General features: G+C 41.9%; 2 protein-coding genes across 3 annotated transcripts; both read right to left on the minus strand.

Moving 5' to 3' along the window:
* Window positions 1-1,095: 1,095 nt before the first annotated feature.
* On the minus strand, window positions 1,096-9,054 carry plk1 (polo-like kinase 1 (Drosophila)). 2 transcript variants are annotated; one of them, XM_084931891.1, is made up of 12 exons: window positions 5,905-9,054; window positions 5,434-5,812; window positions 4,969-5,137; window positions 4,628-4,772; window positions 4,254-4,347; window positions 3,909-4,134; window positions 3,735-3,777; window positions 3,522-3,619; window positions 3,344-3,421; window positions 2,405-2,559; window positions 2,122-2,304; window positions 1,096-2,017 (listed from the first exon to the last, which is right to left on the minus strand). In XM_084931891.1, the coding sequence occupies exons 2-12, from the start codon at window positions 5,794-5,796 to the stop codon at window positions 1,823-1,825; spliced, it is 1,749 nt and encodes a 582-aa protein (XP_084788017.1). In that variant the 5' UTR covers window positions 5,797-5,812; window positions 5,905-9,054; the 3' UTR covers window positions 1,096-1,822. The 2 variants fall into 2 exon arrangements, with proteins under 2 accessions (XP_084788017.1, XP_084788016.1); XM_084931890.1 differs by having other exon boundaries at window positions 5,434-9,054.
* Window positions 9,055-9,730: 676 nt separating this feature from the next.
* On the minus strand, window positions 9,731-11,104 carry rasd3 (RASD family member 3). The gene has a single exon (XM_084931894.1). The coding sequence runs from the start codon at window positions 10,642-10,644 to the stop codon at window positions 10,003-10,005; it is 642 nt and encodes a 213-aa protein (XP_084788020.1). The 5' UTR covers window positions 10,645-11,104; the 3' UTR covers window positions 9,731-10,002.
* Window positions 11,105-15,122: the final 4,018 nt, after the last annotated feature.

Genomic DNA, 15,122 nt, shown 5'->3' on the forward strand with positions numbered 1-15,122 from the left:
AATATATATATATATATATATATTTAATACAGTACTTTTGTTCCATACACCGCCAAGGTATGTTGAAGCAATCAAGATGTGACTAAAGTTACTGATGTTTAGGAATTACTGACAATATTTTCAGATGCTCCATTTCCACAGACAGTAATAATTGCACAATTAAAGAATAAGCGATATCGAGGTCATATGGGGTAGGATGCACTGGCCAGCTAAGCAACACCAAAGGCCTGAAAGACCACAGGAGACAAGTGAAGTGGATGATCACATGATCCTTTTTATGGTTCAAACCAGGGGTCTCAAACAGGGGCCAGACTTGGCCCAGTACAGACTCCAATCCAATGGATGGCTTTGGACAATGTGAAGGGCAACAGAAATTTTGGACTTTTAATTGCACTTCATAGGTTTTATAGCTTTTTCTACTGATCAAGATTTCCCCCATAGCCATTCAAACCAAACCACAGTAATTAAGTTAAGTAATTTTACACATTTACTTCAGTTTAAGTCTCATCCTGACAGATTTATTTCAAATACTGCAGCAGCACTTCATTATAATGTAGAAAAAGACAATCTGTTAAAATAATACTTCAGCATTAAGGCATCTCTAGGATTAATGTGTAAAGTTCAGTACATTGACAGAAGGATAGTTTCACTGGTCTGATGCAGATGAGATCAAACTGGGTTCTACATCAATGATTTAAAGCATCTTACCAAGTCAGAAAATGAAATTCAAGAGTGTTTAAGTGTGTAATATCAGAGGACACCTGCATTTATATTAAAGGGGGAAAAAAAGAGCAAGTAGCTTACCTCAACATGTGACCTGAGAAGGGGTGTGGGGTAGGAAAACAAAAGAAAGATGAATCCTGTGCTGGGTATATGAAAACAGGATATCCGTCCACGATTTCAGTCACACCATGAGTAGAAGTTCAACCAGTTCTCAGCTGGTGTGGTATTTATTTGTTTTTCCCCCAGTTAACCACCCTGACTTGTAATACTAATCTTTGTTGCTGACAAATATCCAGATTGTACACTGCCCCCCCCCAAAAAACAACTTACACCAACATCAAAATTCAACTGAAGACATGAAGTAAGTGCCTTGTACAAGAGAATCTTTATTTAAACACAGGTAAAATTAATCCATCTTTACAACATGTCTTCATATTCAGCAGTATGTACATGTTTGTACAACTTGTTGAAAATGCCATCTAAAAATAGAATTATAAAAAGTAAAACTAACAGAGAAAGAATGTACATGATGCAGACGTATTAACATGGTCCATTTCTCTACACACGACACAGAAAAAACAAACTAGAGAAGCAGACCAGAGAAGCTTTCGTCCACCCACACAGCCGGCCCGAGTCTCAACCTCCCACCTCACAGTCTGTCCACTCAGCTTAGAGTTTGAAAAGCAGGACTTTATGTACAAACAAAAGATGCAGAGGAAACCTCGGAGGACCGTTCCAACTTTAAGTTCAATGTAAACCAAGGGAACATTCACGTTTTCCCGTCTAGACTCATCTGAACACACACCGTCTGTGCTGTGCTGTCAGCGGGAACGCAAGCTTCATCGAGAAAGTTACAAGAACAAGAGATGAATGAGAGTTTCTATAAACAGCAAGAAAAAATTTTTTAAAAGAGAAAACAGTGGCTGAAAGACGGGAATTTTCCATGTACAACATATATAAGATGAATTGTCACGGTAGGTGTGAAAGTGTTGGCAATAAAAAAGGATTACAACATGACCCATAAAACAGATGAAGACTGAAAGTTCGAGCCCGTCCTGAACTCACGGAGAAGCAGCCGGTGATTAAAGACACTTGGGGACTAATGTGCGGCGGGAGTGGGCTTGCTGTCCAACAGTTTCTCCACCATGAGCTTGGCGTAACGAATGCGGCTCGCCAGCTCCTTACTGCAACCGAACTCCTCCAGAAGAGACAGCTTGTAGGTGCGGAAGTCTCGTTTCTCATCTATGTAGGTCACTGCAGCCATCAGCGGACACAGGATCAGCTTGGTGTGGTCCTGCCAGAGACAAAGTAACAAAAGCATGAATAAAGGATCTGTATATGGCATCACGAGACAGGTAAAACAGTTAAGGACCGTAGGAAGGTGGTGTGGCGTCCTACCTGGAAGAAATTGATCTGAACTGTGCCGTTAGTGAGGTGCAGCACAATGGCGCTTTTGGTTCTGAACCAGAGGGAAAGGTACGGCAGTCGTGCCAGCTCATCTCCTTCCCGACGTGCTATGTTTGCGCCAGCCTTCAGTAGGTGCTCGCTCATGTAATTGCGGAAGTATTTCAGCAATGTTATCTACAAAGAGGAGAGAAACACTGAGTTGAGTATGAAAACGAGGGCGCGAGACCATTTAAAACCTCGTCTCACACACAAAACAAAAGGTCTAACTTCTTACCTTCTTGTTGAGAGTGGAAGGGAAAGAGCGCACGCTCATGTAGGATTCAGTTGCCGTCTTGTCGATGTACTGCAGGCTGTCTCCGTCAGCGTACATGATCAGACGGGTGTAATCGTTAAACAGAACGCCAACGCTGTTGTCACACAGCTGATATCCTGAAATGAAGATGAGAAACTCTTGTTTGAAATATTCATAACCACAAAATGTACTTAGCACAACGCTCAATACTTAAAATAACCAAATAACCTGCATTTAGACCAAAGTGTAAGACGAGGCATCCTACTTGTTAGTTAAGCAACACCTCAGTCAATCTAAGGTCAATTCCTTACAACAACACTTGCTCGATGGTTTCTTTTGAACTAGCAAACACGTCGTCTGTGCTCAGAATTACAATGAGTGTAATTCCTGCATCAGTTTGTTTGCAATAGATATTAACCGATGCATAAAGAGTATAAAAACTGGGACATAGATTCTGGGTTTGAAAAGTGAAGTTTAACCACAAGTCCCTTAAACATGTCTTCTGTTTAATGGCCACCAGAGGGCGAAAGCCCAAGGTTGCAAAAAGAAATCCAGTCCCATGGCAGTCAAATAAATCCATATGAAAACCTGCAGCTTTGGCATCACACTAGCTCCATCTTTCTTATACCATCTATGAACTCATAACTTTGTAAATCTGATCACTTTTGACTCCAAAATAAAGGAAATCTATATCTCTCTATATCTATATGCTCGCCCCAGCCCACCGATGGAGGCCAATGACTACCAATTTTCACAGTGAAACTATAAATTCTCTTTACAGTTCAATATTACACTATTAGTATTAGACCGACTTCATAAATGAGCCAATATCACAGTTGTGTTTCCTTTGTTTGGGGTTTTGTTTTGAACTAGGTGTTCAAGTGCAGATGGATGGATGTGGAGTCTAAGTGTAATACTTACCCAGTCCATATTTATCAGAGTAGTCCACCCATTTGCTGATCCAGAAGATGGGGATGCATGCAGGATCCTCTGCCTCCTCTGTTTATTAAAAGAATTTACATCTCTGTATGAAGCACTGACACACAGATTATCCAGCTTAATGAAATATGCAGCACAGTCATAAAAAGCCAGCGCTCACCTTGGCGGACGACTGCCTTCTCAGAAGGCTTGGCAGCAATGATGCTGTTGAGCTGCTGCAGCATGTCTTTGAGGTGGTTCTCTGCCGGTTCAACCTCCCTACACACAGATTACACCAGTCAAAACATCCAAATACATAAATGTGTCACAAAACACAAACCTGTACTTTATAAATATTTCCATTATTTCAAGTTCAGTGGGACAAACATCTCACCGTGGTGCAGGCTCGTCCTTCATCTCCACCTTCTCTGTCCCTACTGGAAACACAAACCTGTATCATTAACATTCCTGCAAACACTAAAATAATTCATCTCCAATATTTCAGCCTTGCTTTAAACGTCTGAAGAGTTGGGGCTTCTTTCAACTCTCTGCCTGCTGGGAGGATTACCTTTGTTATTTATAGCCGTCAACGGGCGTCTCTGGCTGAGCTCGGTGGCTGTGGAAGGGGCAATAGAGAATCGCGGGGGCACCGTGAGACAAGTTGTGGGCAGGCGCAAGGGGATGTAGCCGGACGTGAAGAACTCGTCCGCTTGCAGCTCAGCAATGGTGGGTCTCTGGGTGGGATCGGCATGCAGCATCCTTTTGATGAGGGTGGTCGCTGCTGGGTTGATGTGCTGCACGAAGACAATTGCCTTTAAGTTGATACGACTTAAACAAAAAAGCATCTTTGTATACAATTTTTTTTCTTAAAAAAAAAAAAAAAAAAAAAGAGCATTGTGTTAAACCGCCTCACCCAGGGGATGGTGTAGTTGTTTTTCTTGATGCGGTTGTAGGTCTCCTTCAGACAGGAGGTCTCAAATGGAGGCTTGCCCACCAACAAAGTGTACCTAAGAATTCAGACAAGGAGGAGGTTAAAGTGACTGTGCAGATTTTTGTTTTTTAAGCAACTTTTAACTTTCTAATACATCATTAGAAGTATGTCTTGGGAAAATATAAAACCATTAGGACTCATAAGGCTGCATTTTGTAAAAAAGACAAAAAACCCTAATTAAACACAAGCAGATGTGCAAAGCTTGGCATTGGCATCAGAATGGACACTACAAGGTGTGAATGACTCAGTGGCCATAACACCTCCGTTTCCAGGTGTGCTTGTGTATTCAGACTTACAATATACACCCAAGTGACCAGACATCCACTTCATAGCTGTGGCCTTTCTTGCAGAGCACTTCAGGAGCTATGTAGTTAGGTGTTCCACACAAGGTCTTCTTCCGCTCACCATCAAACTCAATCTTTGTGGCAAGGCCAAAATCCCCTGTTTTAAAAGAAAAAGGGGGGACATAACTGTAAAGAGGCACACGTGTGTGAAAAAGTTCATTCTTGAATTGTGAGAAATTACTAAGGACCTGGGTGTGCCACATCCTTTTCTACTAAAACCAGCAGTTTGAGGTTGCTGATATACCCAGTTGACATTTATAGTCCCTGCCATCATGCTGAGTTGAGCAAATTACCTATCTTGACATCCATGTCGTCGTTGAGGAAGATGTTGCCCAGTTTCAGGTCTCTGTGGATCACTTTGTTGTTGTGCAGGTACTGGATACCCTTGAGCAGCTGAGTCATGTAGTACCGGGCCTCGGGCTCTGTGACAGCCTTACGACGCTTGTGCAGCTCCAGCAGGGACTGAATTGGAGAAGAAAATGATTTTAAACTGGGGCACTGAGACAGTAAAGCAGCAACAAAAATCAAGTATATCGGATGGTTACCATGTAGTGTAGAAAGAAAGGATTTTAAAAAGTACTAATGCCATCAAAATGCTGAGTTTAGGAATAGTGGCTCATTTGAATTATGTTCAGAGCTCCTGTGGTTTTAAACAGGCCAAGCTTCCTGCACTGTGACGGGAAGGCCAAGGGAAGAGACCGCCAGGGTAACCGTTGGCCGTCCGCAGTTAACAGAAAGGACACTTTCTCTGCACTCACCCTTCTCCTGCAGATTTCCAGGACGACAAACACAAAATCATCGTCCTCGAAGAACCCGTGGAAGCCCACGACGTTGGGGTGGTTGAGGCTTTGGTGAATGGAGATTTCCGAAGTCATCTTCTCCCTCTGGTGCTGCTTCAGGATCAGCGATTTGGGCACGATCTTTCCGGCGAAAACCTGCTTTGTCTCCACGTCTGTGATTTCGTAGCATTTTGCAAAACCACCTTTTCCGAGGAATCTCCCCCTGGTGTATCGTCTCATGGTGCGTGGGTCGACCAGAACATCTGGGATTTCTTTTAGAGTGGCCGATTTTGGGTCGACGTGCGGCATCGGGTTCGCCGGCTTTGCAACACCAGCGCTCATTTTGGATTAAAGTGCTCTTAGCCGGGAGTAAAAAGAAACGTTTTAAAGCCCCTTCGCAATAGAGTTATTAATGATAAACCCCAAGGAAGAGAGTATTGTTAACCCTACCTTAACCGACGTTAGTTTGGCCTTGGAAGCTAGCGTACTCCCTACACTTCTGAATTTAAATCAAAACTAGCTATAATACGCTTTAGACGCGGTTGTTACTTAAACATTTCATTGACAATTAAAACGCGGTGCAACTAGACTATAATTATTTTTTTTAAACGAAAATATTGAATAAAGTAATCGCCAGAGTTGTCCGTCGATGGCTGCAGCGTTAACCCGTCCTGCCTTTTGACAACAGTTTCTGCTACAAGTTTAAAATGCTGCCTCGGTCGTTACGGTGCTCTCTGATTGGTCCGCTCGATTTGAATTCTAAGGTATTGCAGCAAAGCATCGTGGGAGATTCAGGCAAAAATAGCCAATCACTAAACGAGTATGTCACATTCCGCAGTGTTATTGGCTGAATCCCTGTTGTTGGTTCTCCTTGTTTTCTCTAAGCGAGTACTGATGGGAAATGTAGTCGGGGTGGGCTTTAATCGTGACATACATCCGTTTTTTTTCTTTCTTCTTCTTCTTCTTCTTCTTTTTTTACCCAAGTAGATAACGTGAATTTAATGGTCATTTGATTGTTTTCTTTTTCTTCTTCTTTTTTTAACTAAAAGCCCGGAATAAATAGTCGTCATCGTGGATTGTTGTAACCGATTTAGTTTAGTCGAGGCAGCAGTCTATAGTCTAATTTATATGAGACTACTAATTTGTAGATTTACTTCACTGCAATAACCTTTGCTTATTTATACGCTGACCTCACTAGTTTTCGATAAGTATTGTTTCGTTATTACTCGTGTAATACTACTTTTCGTAATTATCAGTCGTGAGGTTGTCCAGTTTAATTAACTCTAAAGCATAACCAGCTACAACATGTAGACTGTACATTCATGTAAAACACACAACCTATTGTTATTACTGTTTTTAGCCAGTAGGGGGCACTGTCACTCCTATAACTTCCCGAATGCAATATAAAGCTATAACTTCATACGGTCCCAATATTAAAATATGTTGATATCACTACCATAACAGATTGCTGTTGTTGAAGGCTGTAGTTATACAGTGGACCAAAGGACTGAATTTCTTTGAATGGATTGTTCAAAAAGTGTTACCATATTTCCATTAAAACCTTTTCTGGATCAAGTATGATCGAGTGTTAGTCAGTGCAATGTCTGTGTTTCACTAGTTTCATTAAAAACTTTTATGTACATTCAGGATATATTATAGTTCCACACAATTATTGATGGGATTGTCATTGCAACACCAACTAGACTTAACTTCAGGCGGAGCATTCATGAAAAAGGTTATGTAAATAATTTTTCACTGGAAGTGTAACTATGGAAAGAAGAATTATTAAGAATTGCGTGGAGTGGAAACAAAATTTGTGGCAAACATGGTCCACCTTGAAAGTCATGATAAACCAACCACCCAGGCCTTTGCTTCACCCCAGTCTTGACTCCATGGCTACAGCCTTGCTCTGCGTCATTGCCTTTAATGCCTTTTACTTCTAGCCTGCTGCTTCTACAATTGCCACTAATGCTAGTTCTGGTAAATTACAATTATTATCACCCTCAATAAAAAATAAAAATAAGAAAAACTGTATGTTGGCTTTACAAAAACCTTAATTGCTACGGAAGCTGATAAACTTTATATATAGTGCTGTAATATTCTCTGAACCCTCCATCCCTGAGGTGCACTGGTGGATCATTTATGCTGTGTGTGTGTGTGTGTGTGTGTGTGTGTTTGTGTGTGTGTGTGTGGTTACTGTAAATCTATGCTAAGCTGTCATGAGTGTTCATCTCGGGCCTGATGAAACTTTTCTGTTGTGATGGAAATAGTCTCTTCTAGCTTCACAGCCTCCGTCCATAGTGCACTCAGTTAGCTGTTTCTCAAGAATGAAAATAATGGGATTCATCTTCATCCAAGACAAACACACATCGTGTTTCAGAGATTTCTCTTAATCACATCATTGTCACCCATCTGTTTATATGTATTTTGAATCATTGTGCTTTTATTTATTCTGTATTTTTATCATCTTGTTTTATAAGATGTGTATATTGGTTTTTTTTTATTGATCTGTTCCTTATCTAAATGACTGAGAAGCCTGTCCAAGAGCACAGGTGTTCTTTTATTCTTGCCACGTGCAGCTGACAAATAAAGTAATTCAAACTTTAATTTTCATGTAGTTCACTCTTCTTGGTAAAAGATAAACAAAAGCTTTTAATCCAACAGTGTGACATTTTTGATGTGAAATGATGCAGATTCATCCTTGTCAGGAGCCTCTGTTCTTTAGCCCTTGTGTGCTGCATGAGCCTCTGCTCCTCATTCATATTAATGCTTTTGTGGCAGACACGATTAATATCTGCTTAGCAACAGATTATACAACTGACATGGCGATAAAGAGAGGAAAATAAGAGGAGAACAAGTGGATGAAGAGAGGACAGATGATGAGACCAGCGTGTTTGCTTAGCCCCTTTGTTCTACTTCATATAAGTGTCTGTGTGTGTGTCTAAAACGTCACGACACAGCTTCAAGCAAAGAAAGGAGCTATTTTTATGATGCACCATCTCACGCTAAGCCAAAAATGGCGCTTGTTGTTCATTATTACTAGAAAAAATATGCTCATCGGCTTTGTACATCAATTTAATAACTCAGAGGAACAATTTTAAGATGTAAATCTTGGAAAGCTTGGAATGCTAGGAAGTTAGGAATAAATGGAAGAGACTCCCATCAGAAATATTTTCTCAGAGGATCAATTTGAATAGTCACAGTAATTTGTAACTGATTTTCAGTGTCCATTTTCTCTAAAAGAAAAGGTAGATCAAACCATATCACAACAGCACCGACAGACTGTGGGTCCAATTGCCAATTGCCATTCTGGGCACGTCCTCAGGGGCCCATGTATATTTGGGGGCCCATCCAAGAGAAGATGAAATGAAAAAAAAATTAAAAAAGACCAGAACTGTATCATCTCAAACTTTACTCATATTTTAACAAAACATAGATATAGTTTTTTGTTTAGTTTTTTTTTTATCATAACTGTTAAAATCCAGTAGTTTTATTTGTATTTGACCTGCCTTTTTCTCCCCTACACTGATAAAACTAATGGTATCTCCCAAGGTCAGCTAGCTATCTAACAGTTCTTCCAGAATAAATGAAACAGACATGAGAAGAAGAAAAAAAGGGGGGGGGGGGGGGGGGTCTAGTTTTTTTTTTTAATAAAGTTTCCATTTTTTTTTTTTCGAGTATTTCGGGATGAAAACATTGTTAACTTTAAAATTGTTGAGACGTTCAGTGCATCGACCAGCAAGTTAATCCGAAGTTTAGCAGCTTAGCAGCTCACAGTAACAGTGGATTTACGACCCAAAACATTGACTGGATTTTAATTAAGGAGCCAGGCTGCCTTCACAAGATCATTTATCCATTAATTTATTCGTTCACTTATTTATTGACAAAAGAAAAAATTATAAATGTTCTAAGTGGGGACCTCACAAAAGTGCTTTTTCTCATAAAAGCTCTCTGGGCTCTACTCTACTGTTTCAACACTCATCCGGGAGCGGGACTGTAGCAGTCTACTGGCAAGAGAGGTGCTGAAAGGAGGAAAAAGAGGAGACCACCAAACAGACAAAGGGGATGAGAGGAGAAAAAGAACAGGTGTGTGTGCTTTGATGGTTACTTTAACCATCACATTATGAGATTTCTGATTATTGAAGAAAGACAAAAGCTCTAGGGCCCATCGGACACTTGTTCACAGGGGTGTTTAACTCTATGATCCACGCATGGACAGACTTGTTTCAGATGTGCCAAGACCAGTGGAAGGTTTACAAATGAAGCACCGGACACATTTTACAACAAAGTTATTTTACTGACACCATATAAAAATGTACACACAAAACAGGACTCAAATAAAGTGCATCATCCCGTTTGCTCCCCTTAAACTATGAGCATTACAGGCTCCGCTGGCTTTCAGACACATTAAAGTGACCCGAGGAGCCGTCACCCGTGAACAGGTGTGAAACTGCAACACGCTCCAACACGTTCTCACTCCCAAAGCGTAACATTTTAGAGTGAGAACGGGCTCGAAACTGAGCAGGCGCAGTCCAGCTGCAGCTGTTTCTACGACAGAACACAGCTGTTGTGCTTCTTCGGCGAGCGTCTCTTCCTAGCTCGGGGCCTAGGCACGGTGTCTCTGCGTGTCCACGCCGCGGGGCTCAGTCGTGGCGGCAGGTTCACCTGTTGCAGCAGCGAGCTGAACACCCCGACCGCGTTTCTGCCCGTGCTCGCGGACGCCTCCACGAAGTCTGCGCCCCACTCAGCCTCCACCGTGGCCATGGCGTCACAGGCAACCGGCGCTCGACCTTCGCTCTCGGTCAGATCCGCTTTGCTGCGGACCACGGTGATGGGCACGCTCCTGCCGCCGCCGCGCAGCTCCAGAATCTCGGCGCGCAGTCGACGCACCTCCTCGAAGGAGTCGGGCTCGTCTGCCGCGTACACCAGGGCGAAGGCGTCGCTAAGTCGGATGCAGAGCTCCCGCATAGCCGGGAACGAGTAGCTGCAGCTCGTGTCCAGTATCTCCAGCCGCATCTTCTCCTCAGAGCCCGCGGTGTCATACTCGAGCACGTGAAGCTCCTCGACAGTGCGCGTGTACTTGTGCTCGAATCCGTCGTGGAGGAATCGGTGGATGAGCGCGGTCTTGCCAACCCCCGCTGCTCCCAGGAATACAAGCCGGACCGTGTTGGGACGCCCTGACGGAGACATCCCGACGATCCCGGCGCACGTGCAGCTTTATGCAGCTCCATGCAGCCAGGCTATTTATAGGCTGCTCCACCGATACGACCCCACCCGGTCGTTCTCCGCTCAAAATCGCTCAAGTTCAGACTCTGAGCACACCCGATTTGGCAGCATGGAAACATAAATGATTTATGGATTTAATGTCTTTTCAGCGCTTATGTCAACATGTGTGAAAGAGTCGAACACGTGCGTTTGTTTGCAGCGTTTGTGAGTCATGGAACTCAATGCCAGTGTATTTCACAGGAACCCGGATATCATAAATTATTTCCACAGTTCACAACAGTGTGCATACAATAACAAGCTTCTGTCGAAGCTTTGTAGTTAATTTAGAACCCATGGTTAGCCTTTTTACATCCCACCATTGCGTTTGCTTATTTACTGCAATGATCCTAATCCCCCCCTTTTTTTTTTATTAATGGAACAATGGGGATGCTATACCTTTCTGGATCCTCATCGTAAAATTTAATTCTTGCAGCACTCTACTTCCCACCAGCAGAAATACATCTGGCGGTGAGCAAGAACCCCCACCTGCTGATCAAACCCTGTGTTTGCAAAGGGTGGCAAATCAGAAGAAAGCTGGCTAAAAAAAAAAGCTAGGAGGGAGCTGCAACTTGTTACTTCACAGAGGATGAATTAAGGGACTGCTACAAGGCCCAGTATAAAATAAATCATGATTCTGAACTGCGAAGAAGTTATTTTGATTTTCCTATCTAAAAGAAGCATGTAAGTCCCATTTCAGGTTCAGTGGTCAAACTTGAGACTTAACCACAGTGAGTCTGTCACCAGTAAATCTTCCCCTTCCCAATTAAATGTGTGCACCGTCTTCTGCTCGGTGATTACACCTTTGCTTTTGAATTATTGGCTCATTTCTCTCATTCCTTTGACTCAACATTTCCACCCACACCTGAATTTGTTATTGTAGCCACAACCTGAAGTCTGGTGGTAATAAAAAAAAAAAAAAAACCCAGTCATACACGCTCGCAAACAAGGTCCTGTCACGTGCAGTTATGTTTACACCATGTGTGGAAGGTTTCTTTTTAATGACAGTCCTGCCACAAAGACCCATTGTTTGATGCAAATACACATGCTCTATAATCTGATGATTAAAGCGCACTACCTGTAATTAAAAGCGCTGCTGGCCTTCCAAAAGAAATCTGGAAAGCATCAGGCTGCCCAGTGGTAACTGGCTGTGCGGACCTACCAGCACCACCGTGAAGAAGCTGTCAGTGGTGTGATGATGCGAACACATTGACCTCACAGCAGGTGGCTGGCATGAGTAGAATTTATGTGATGCAAGTAGTGGGGTTTAGAAAACTGTACTCGCTAAATTTTTTCTTATGAAGCATGTAATTACTGTCACGAAGTCATGGGCGTAACATTGCTGAACATTGCTGAACATTGGGGGGGTCAAGATCTCTGTCTAAATAAATAAAAAAATCTGGGTAAATTCCCAGATGATTAAACATGCAACTATTCTGCTGGTAATAACTGAAATGAGTAAAGAAAATCAACAGCCTATTTATGCAAGATAATTCATAATTTTATTGGGGGGTTATATTGGCTGGGTCTGATTATTGGGGGGTCATAACCCCCCTAACTCCCCCTGGAAATTACGCCCCTGCACGAAGTACAGAACTAAATTCTCCGCCTGTGTCTCGCTGACCAACTCTGTCTGATGGGACATGGCTATCACTTGGTAAATAGGTACTGCGACAGCTTGTCATTGTGCGCGTGTATTTGGGTGAGTGCATTTGCTTCTCTTATCTGTACCCTTGAAGAAGTGTATGCAGTAATATAAAGGAGCAAATAAGATAGGAACAAACTGTAAAAACAGAACAAGCCAACCTTGAAACTGACCTGAGGCCTGCTGGAACTCTCGTATAAGTGGTTGCAGCTTTAAGGGGGGTTCTAAGTGCTTTGGGTCATTCCAGAATCTGGGTAAATCCACATGGTAGCTGCGAGGTGTGAAACACAAATTAATACAACAATTTAGAACAACAAAAAAAAAGTAGTGTGAAATTTCTTTTACACACTCGGCTTTTGTGCATTAAAACATTTTCAGATTGAAAGAAGCAATGGCTTCACTGAAACATATTCCAGAAAGCTGGAAACACTTATTACACTTCTGTCTATTCATTTTCTTCTGCTTATTTAAGTCAGGGTTGTGGGAAGGAGGAGGAGCTGGAGCCTATCCCAGCTGCCGTGGGCTGAGACACTGGGTAGACTCTGAACAGGTCACCAGTCTGTCATAGGGCTAAGACATAGAAACACACAACCATTCACACCTATGGGAAATTTTAAATTACCAATTAACATAATTCCTCACAGAAAGGCTGCGGCCAGGTGATGGATTTGAACCCAGGACCTTTGGATTGTGAGACAATGCACCAGAATACTGCTCCACATACTCACCTAAAATATAAATATAAATGTTGCCAGGGAAACATTTGCCTTAATGCAGAGTTATAATAATTATTTATCTTAATTAATAATATTAATTAAGGTTATAGTTTAAGCTAGGAATAACAGAAGTGCCCATATACTTTGGCGATAAAGTGAAAATCAGTTTTAAAGCACTTTTAAATGATGTACACTAGATGGCAGCAGTAGACACATTAAAAAAGCATTGAGACAGTTGGAGTTGCAATTAAAAACTGGGAAGTTGCTGCTGTTGCAAGTATGTGATCTGTGCAGACGTAACAGCAAAGAGTCATCGATATGTTACACAGGAATCATGGGTATAAATAATGAAATCGGCAACGGCTTCATATCTTACGGTAGCTGACCCTTAAACAAAATCTGTCCTGTCTCAGTCAGAGAGGCACATTAAAAGAAAGGTTTACATGCAGTTTAGATGAATCTGAAGTGTGTCAACTGTGGGCTTCGCCAAAACACTGGCATCTGCTGCAGTCCTCTGATATATGTGTACATGTTTAGACATCCTTGTGAGGACAGAAAATTGCCGTGCTACTGTACTTGTGGGGACCAACAGTCACCTCTCCCCACGAGTTTGAAGGCATGTTTGAGGCTCAAAATGTGGTTTTAGTGTCAGGGTTACAATTAGGTTATAGTTAGATTTAGGCTAAGGGTTAGGCATTCATTTTTAATGGTTAGGGTAAGAGGCTGGGGAAGGCATTATGTCACTTAGATGTCCTCACTAAGACATGAAAATGAGTGTGTGTGTGTGTGTGTGTGTATTTTATTATGGTTATGGTTTTTTACTTCAAGATTCAGAAAAGATTTAGTGTCCTTTTATGAGTTTGCATAAAGGGACACTGCTGCTAGACATAGTGTATGAGAACATTGTCATTGTGAGTGTGGTACATTCTAGTATTAGCATGTTACTCAAGAGTTCTCCCACTGGTATAACTATAGACACATTACATAATTTATCCTAAAAAAAAAAAGAATATATATATATATATAATAAAATAAAAAACAACTGTTCTTACAGTTTTCTCAGGATGGTAAAACACTGTCCCATTTCACTTTGAGGAGTTTCTTTATCACGTTTATTGCCCAGGAGAAATCTGTCCTATAACTGAAGGACAAAGAAAACCTCATTCCTGCTTTGTCTTCACTTCTGTTCATTGCTCTGTCCCTCCGCTCCAGTGCCATGTGAGCTTTTTTCTGGCAGGAGGATTTGGCTCAAACCCGACATGTGCTTTCTCTTAAAGACTTTGTGCACACAGACTGAAAAAGGCATGGAAGGTTATCATATTACCTTGAGCACAGTGGACGCTCCAATCCATTTAATAAGCACTCAGGCTTTTAATTTCCACAGTCCTCATGTAAGTGTGTCAGAAACTGTGTTTGTAGTTACACAGGGCGGTTCTGTTTTGGTTATTACAAGGTTTGCTGGGATTATTCAGCAATGTGTGTTCCATCTTTCAACAGTCATCTTCCTAAAGCCTCGTTCCTGCATCACTTGTTGCCATGGCAACACGCAGAGACCCTGCAGTGAAAGATGAAGGATGATCGTTCGTCTGCTTTTGCGTGTATTCAAACACGCAAGGTAAGTTTTGCACCCATTATAGCGTTCGAGAGTTGAGATTTGGTCTGCAGAAGAGAGAAAGTGGAGTAGGTTACCTCCTTCTTGAGCTCGGCTGCCTTTCTCCTCTACCGTTTTGGCTCAGTGCAATCTCAGGGGGACGTGATGCAGGCTCTGTCTTCCTTCTCCCACACACAACAGCATTTGCTAAATAGCCTCATCAGAACAAGATGGTTGGAGGAAAAAAAAGCTATGAAAAGAATAATAATGTAGGTCCACCTTCTTTTCTGTTTAGGTGTAACATGAAGAAACATGTGACCCAAATGCTGAGCTCAGTTGTTGCACAGATAGATCAACTGAGCCCTGTTATTGATCCATATGCACAATTTAATAACAATAAAAACAGCATTATTAAGAATTATCAGGTTTATCTTTTTCACTATGTGCATTTTGT

This window comes from Perissodus microlepis, chromosome 6 (genome assembly GCF_051167445.1).
Source record: "Perissodus microlepis isolate ML-2025 ecotype Zambia chromosome 6, ASM5116744v1, whole genome shotgun sequence".
Taxonomy (NCBI): Eukaryota; Metazoa; Chordata; class Actinopteri; order Cichliformes; family Cichlidae; genus Perissodus; species Perissodus microlepis.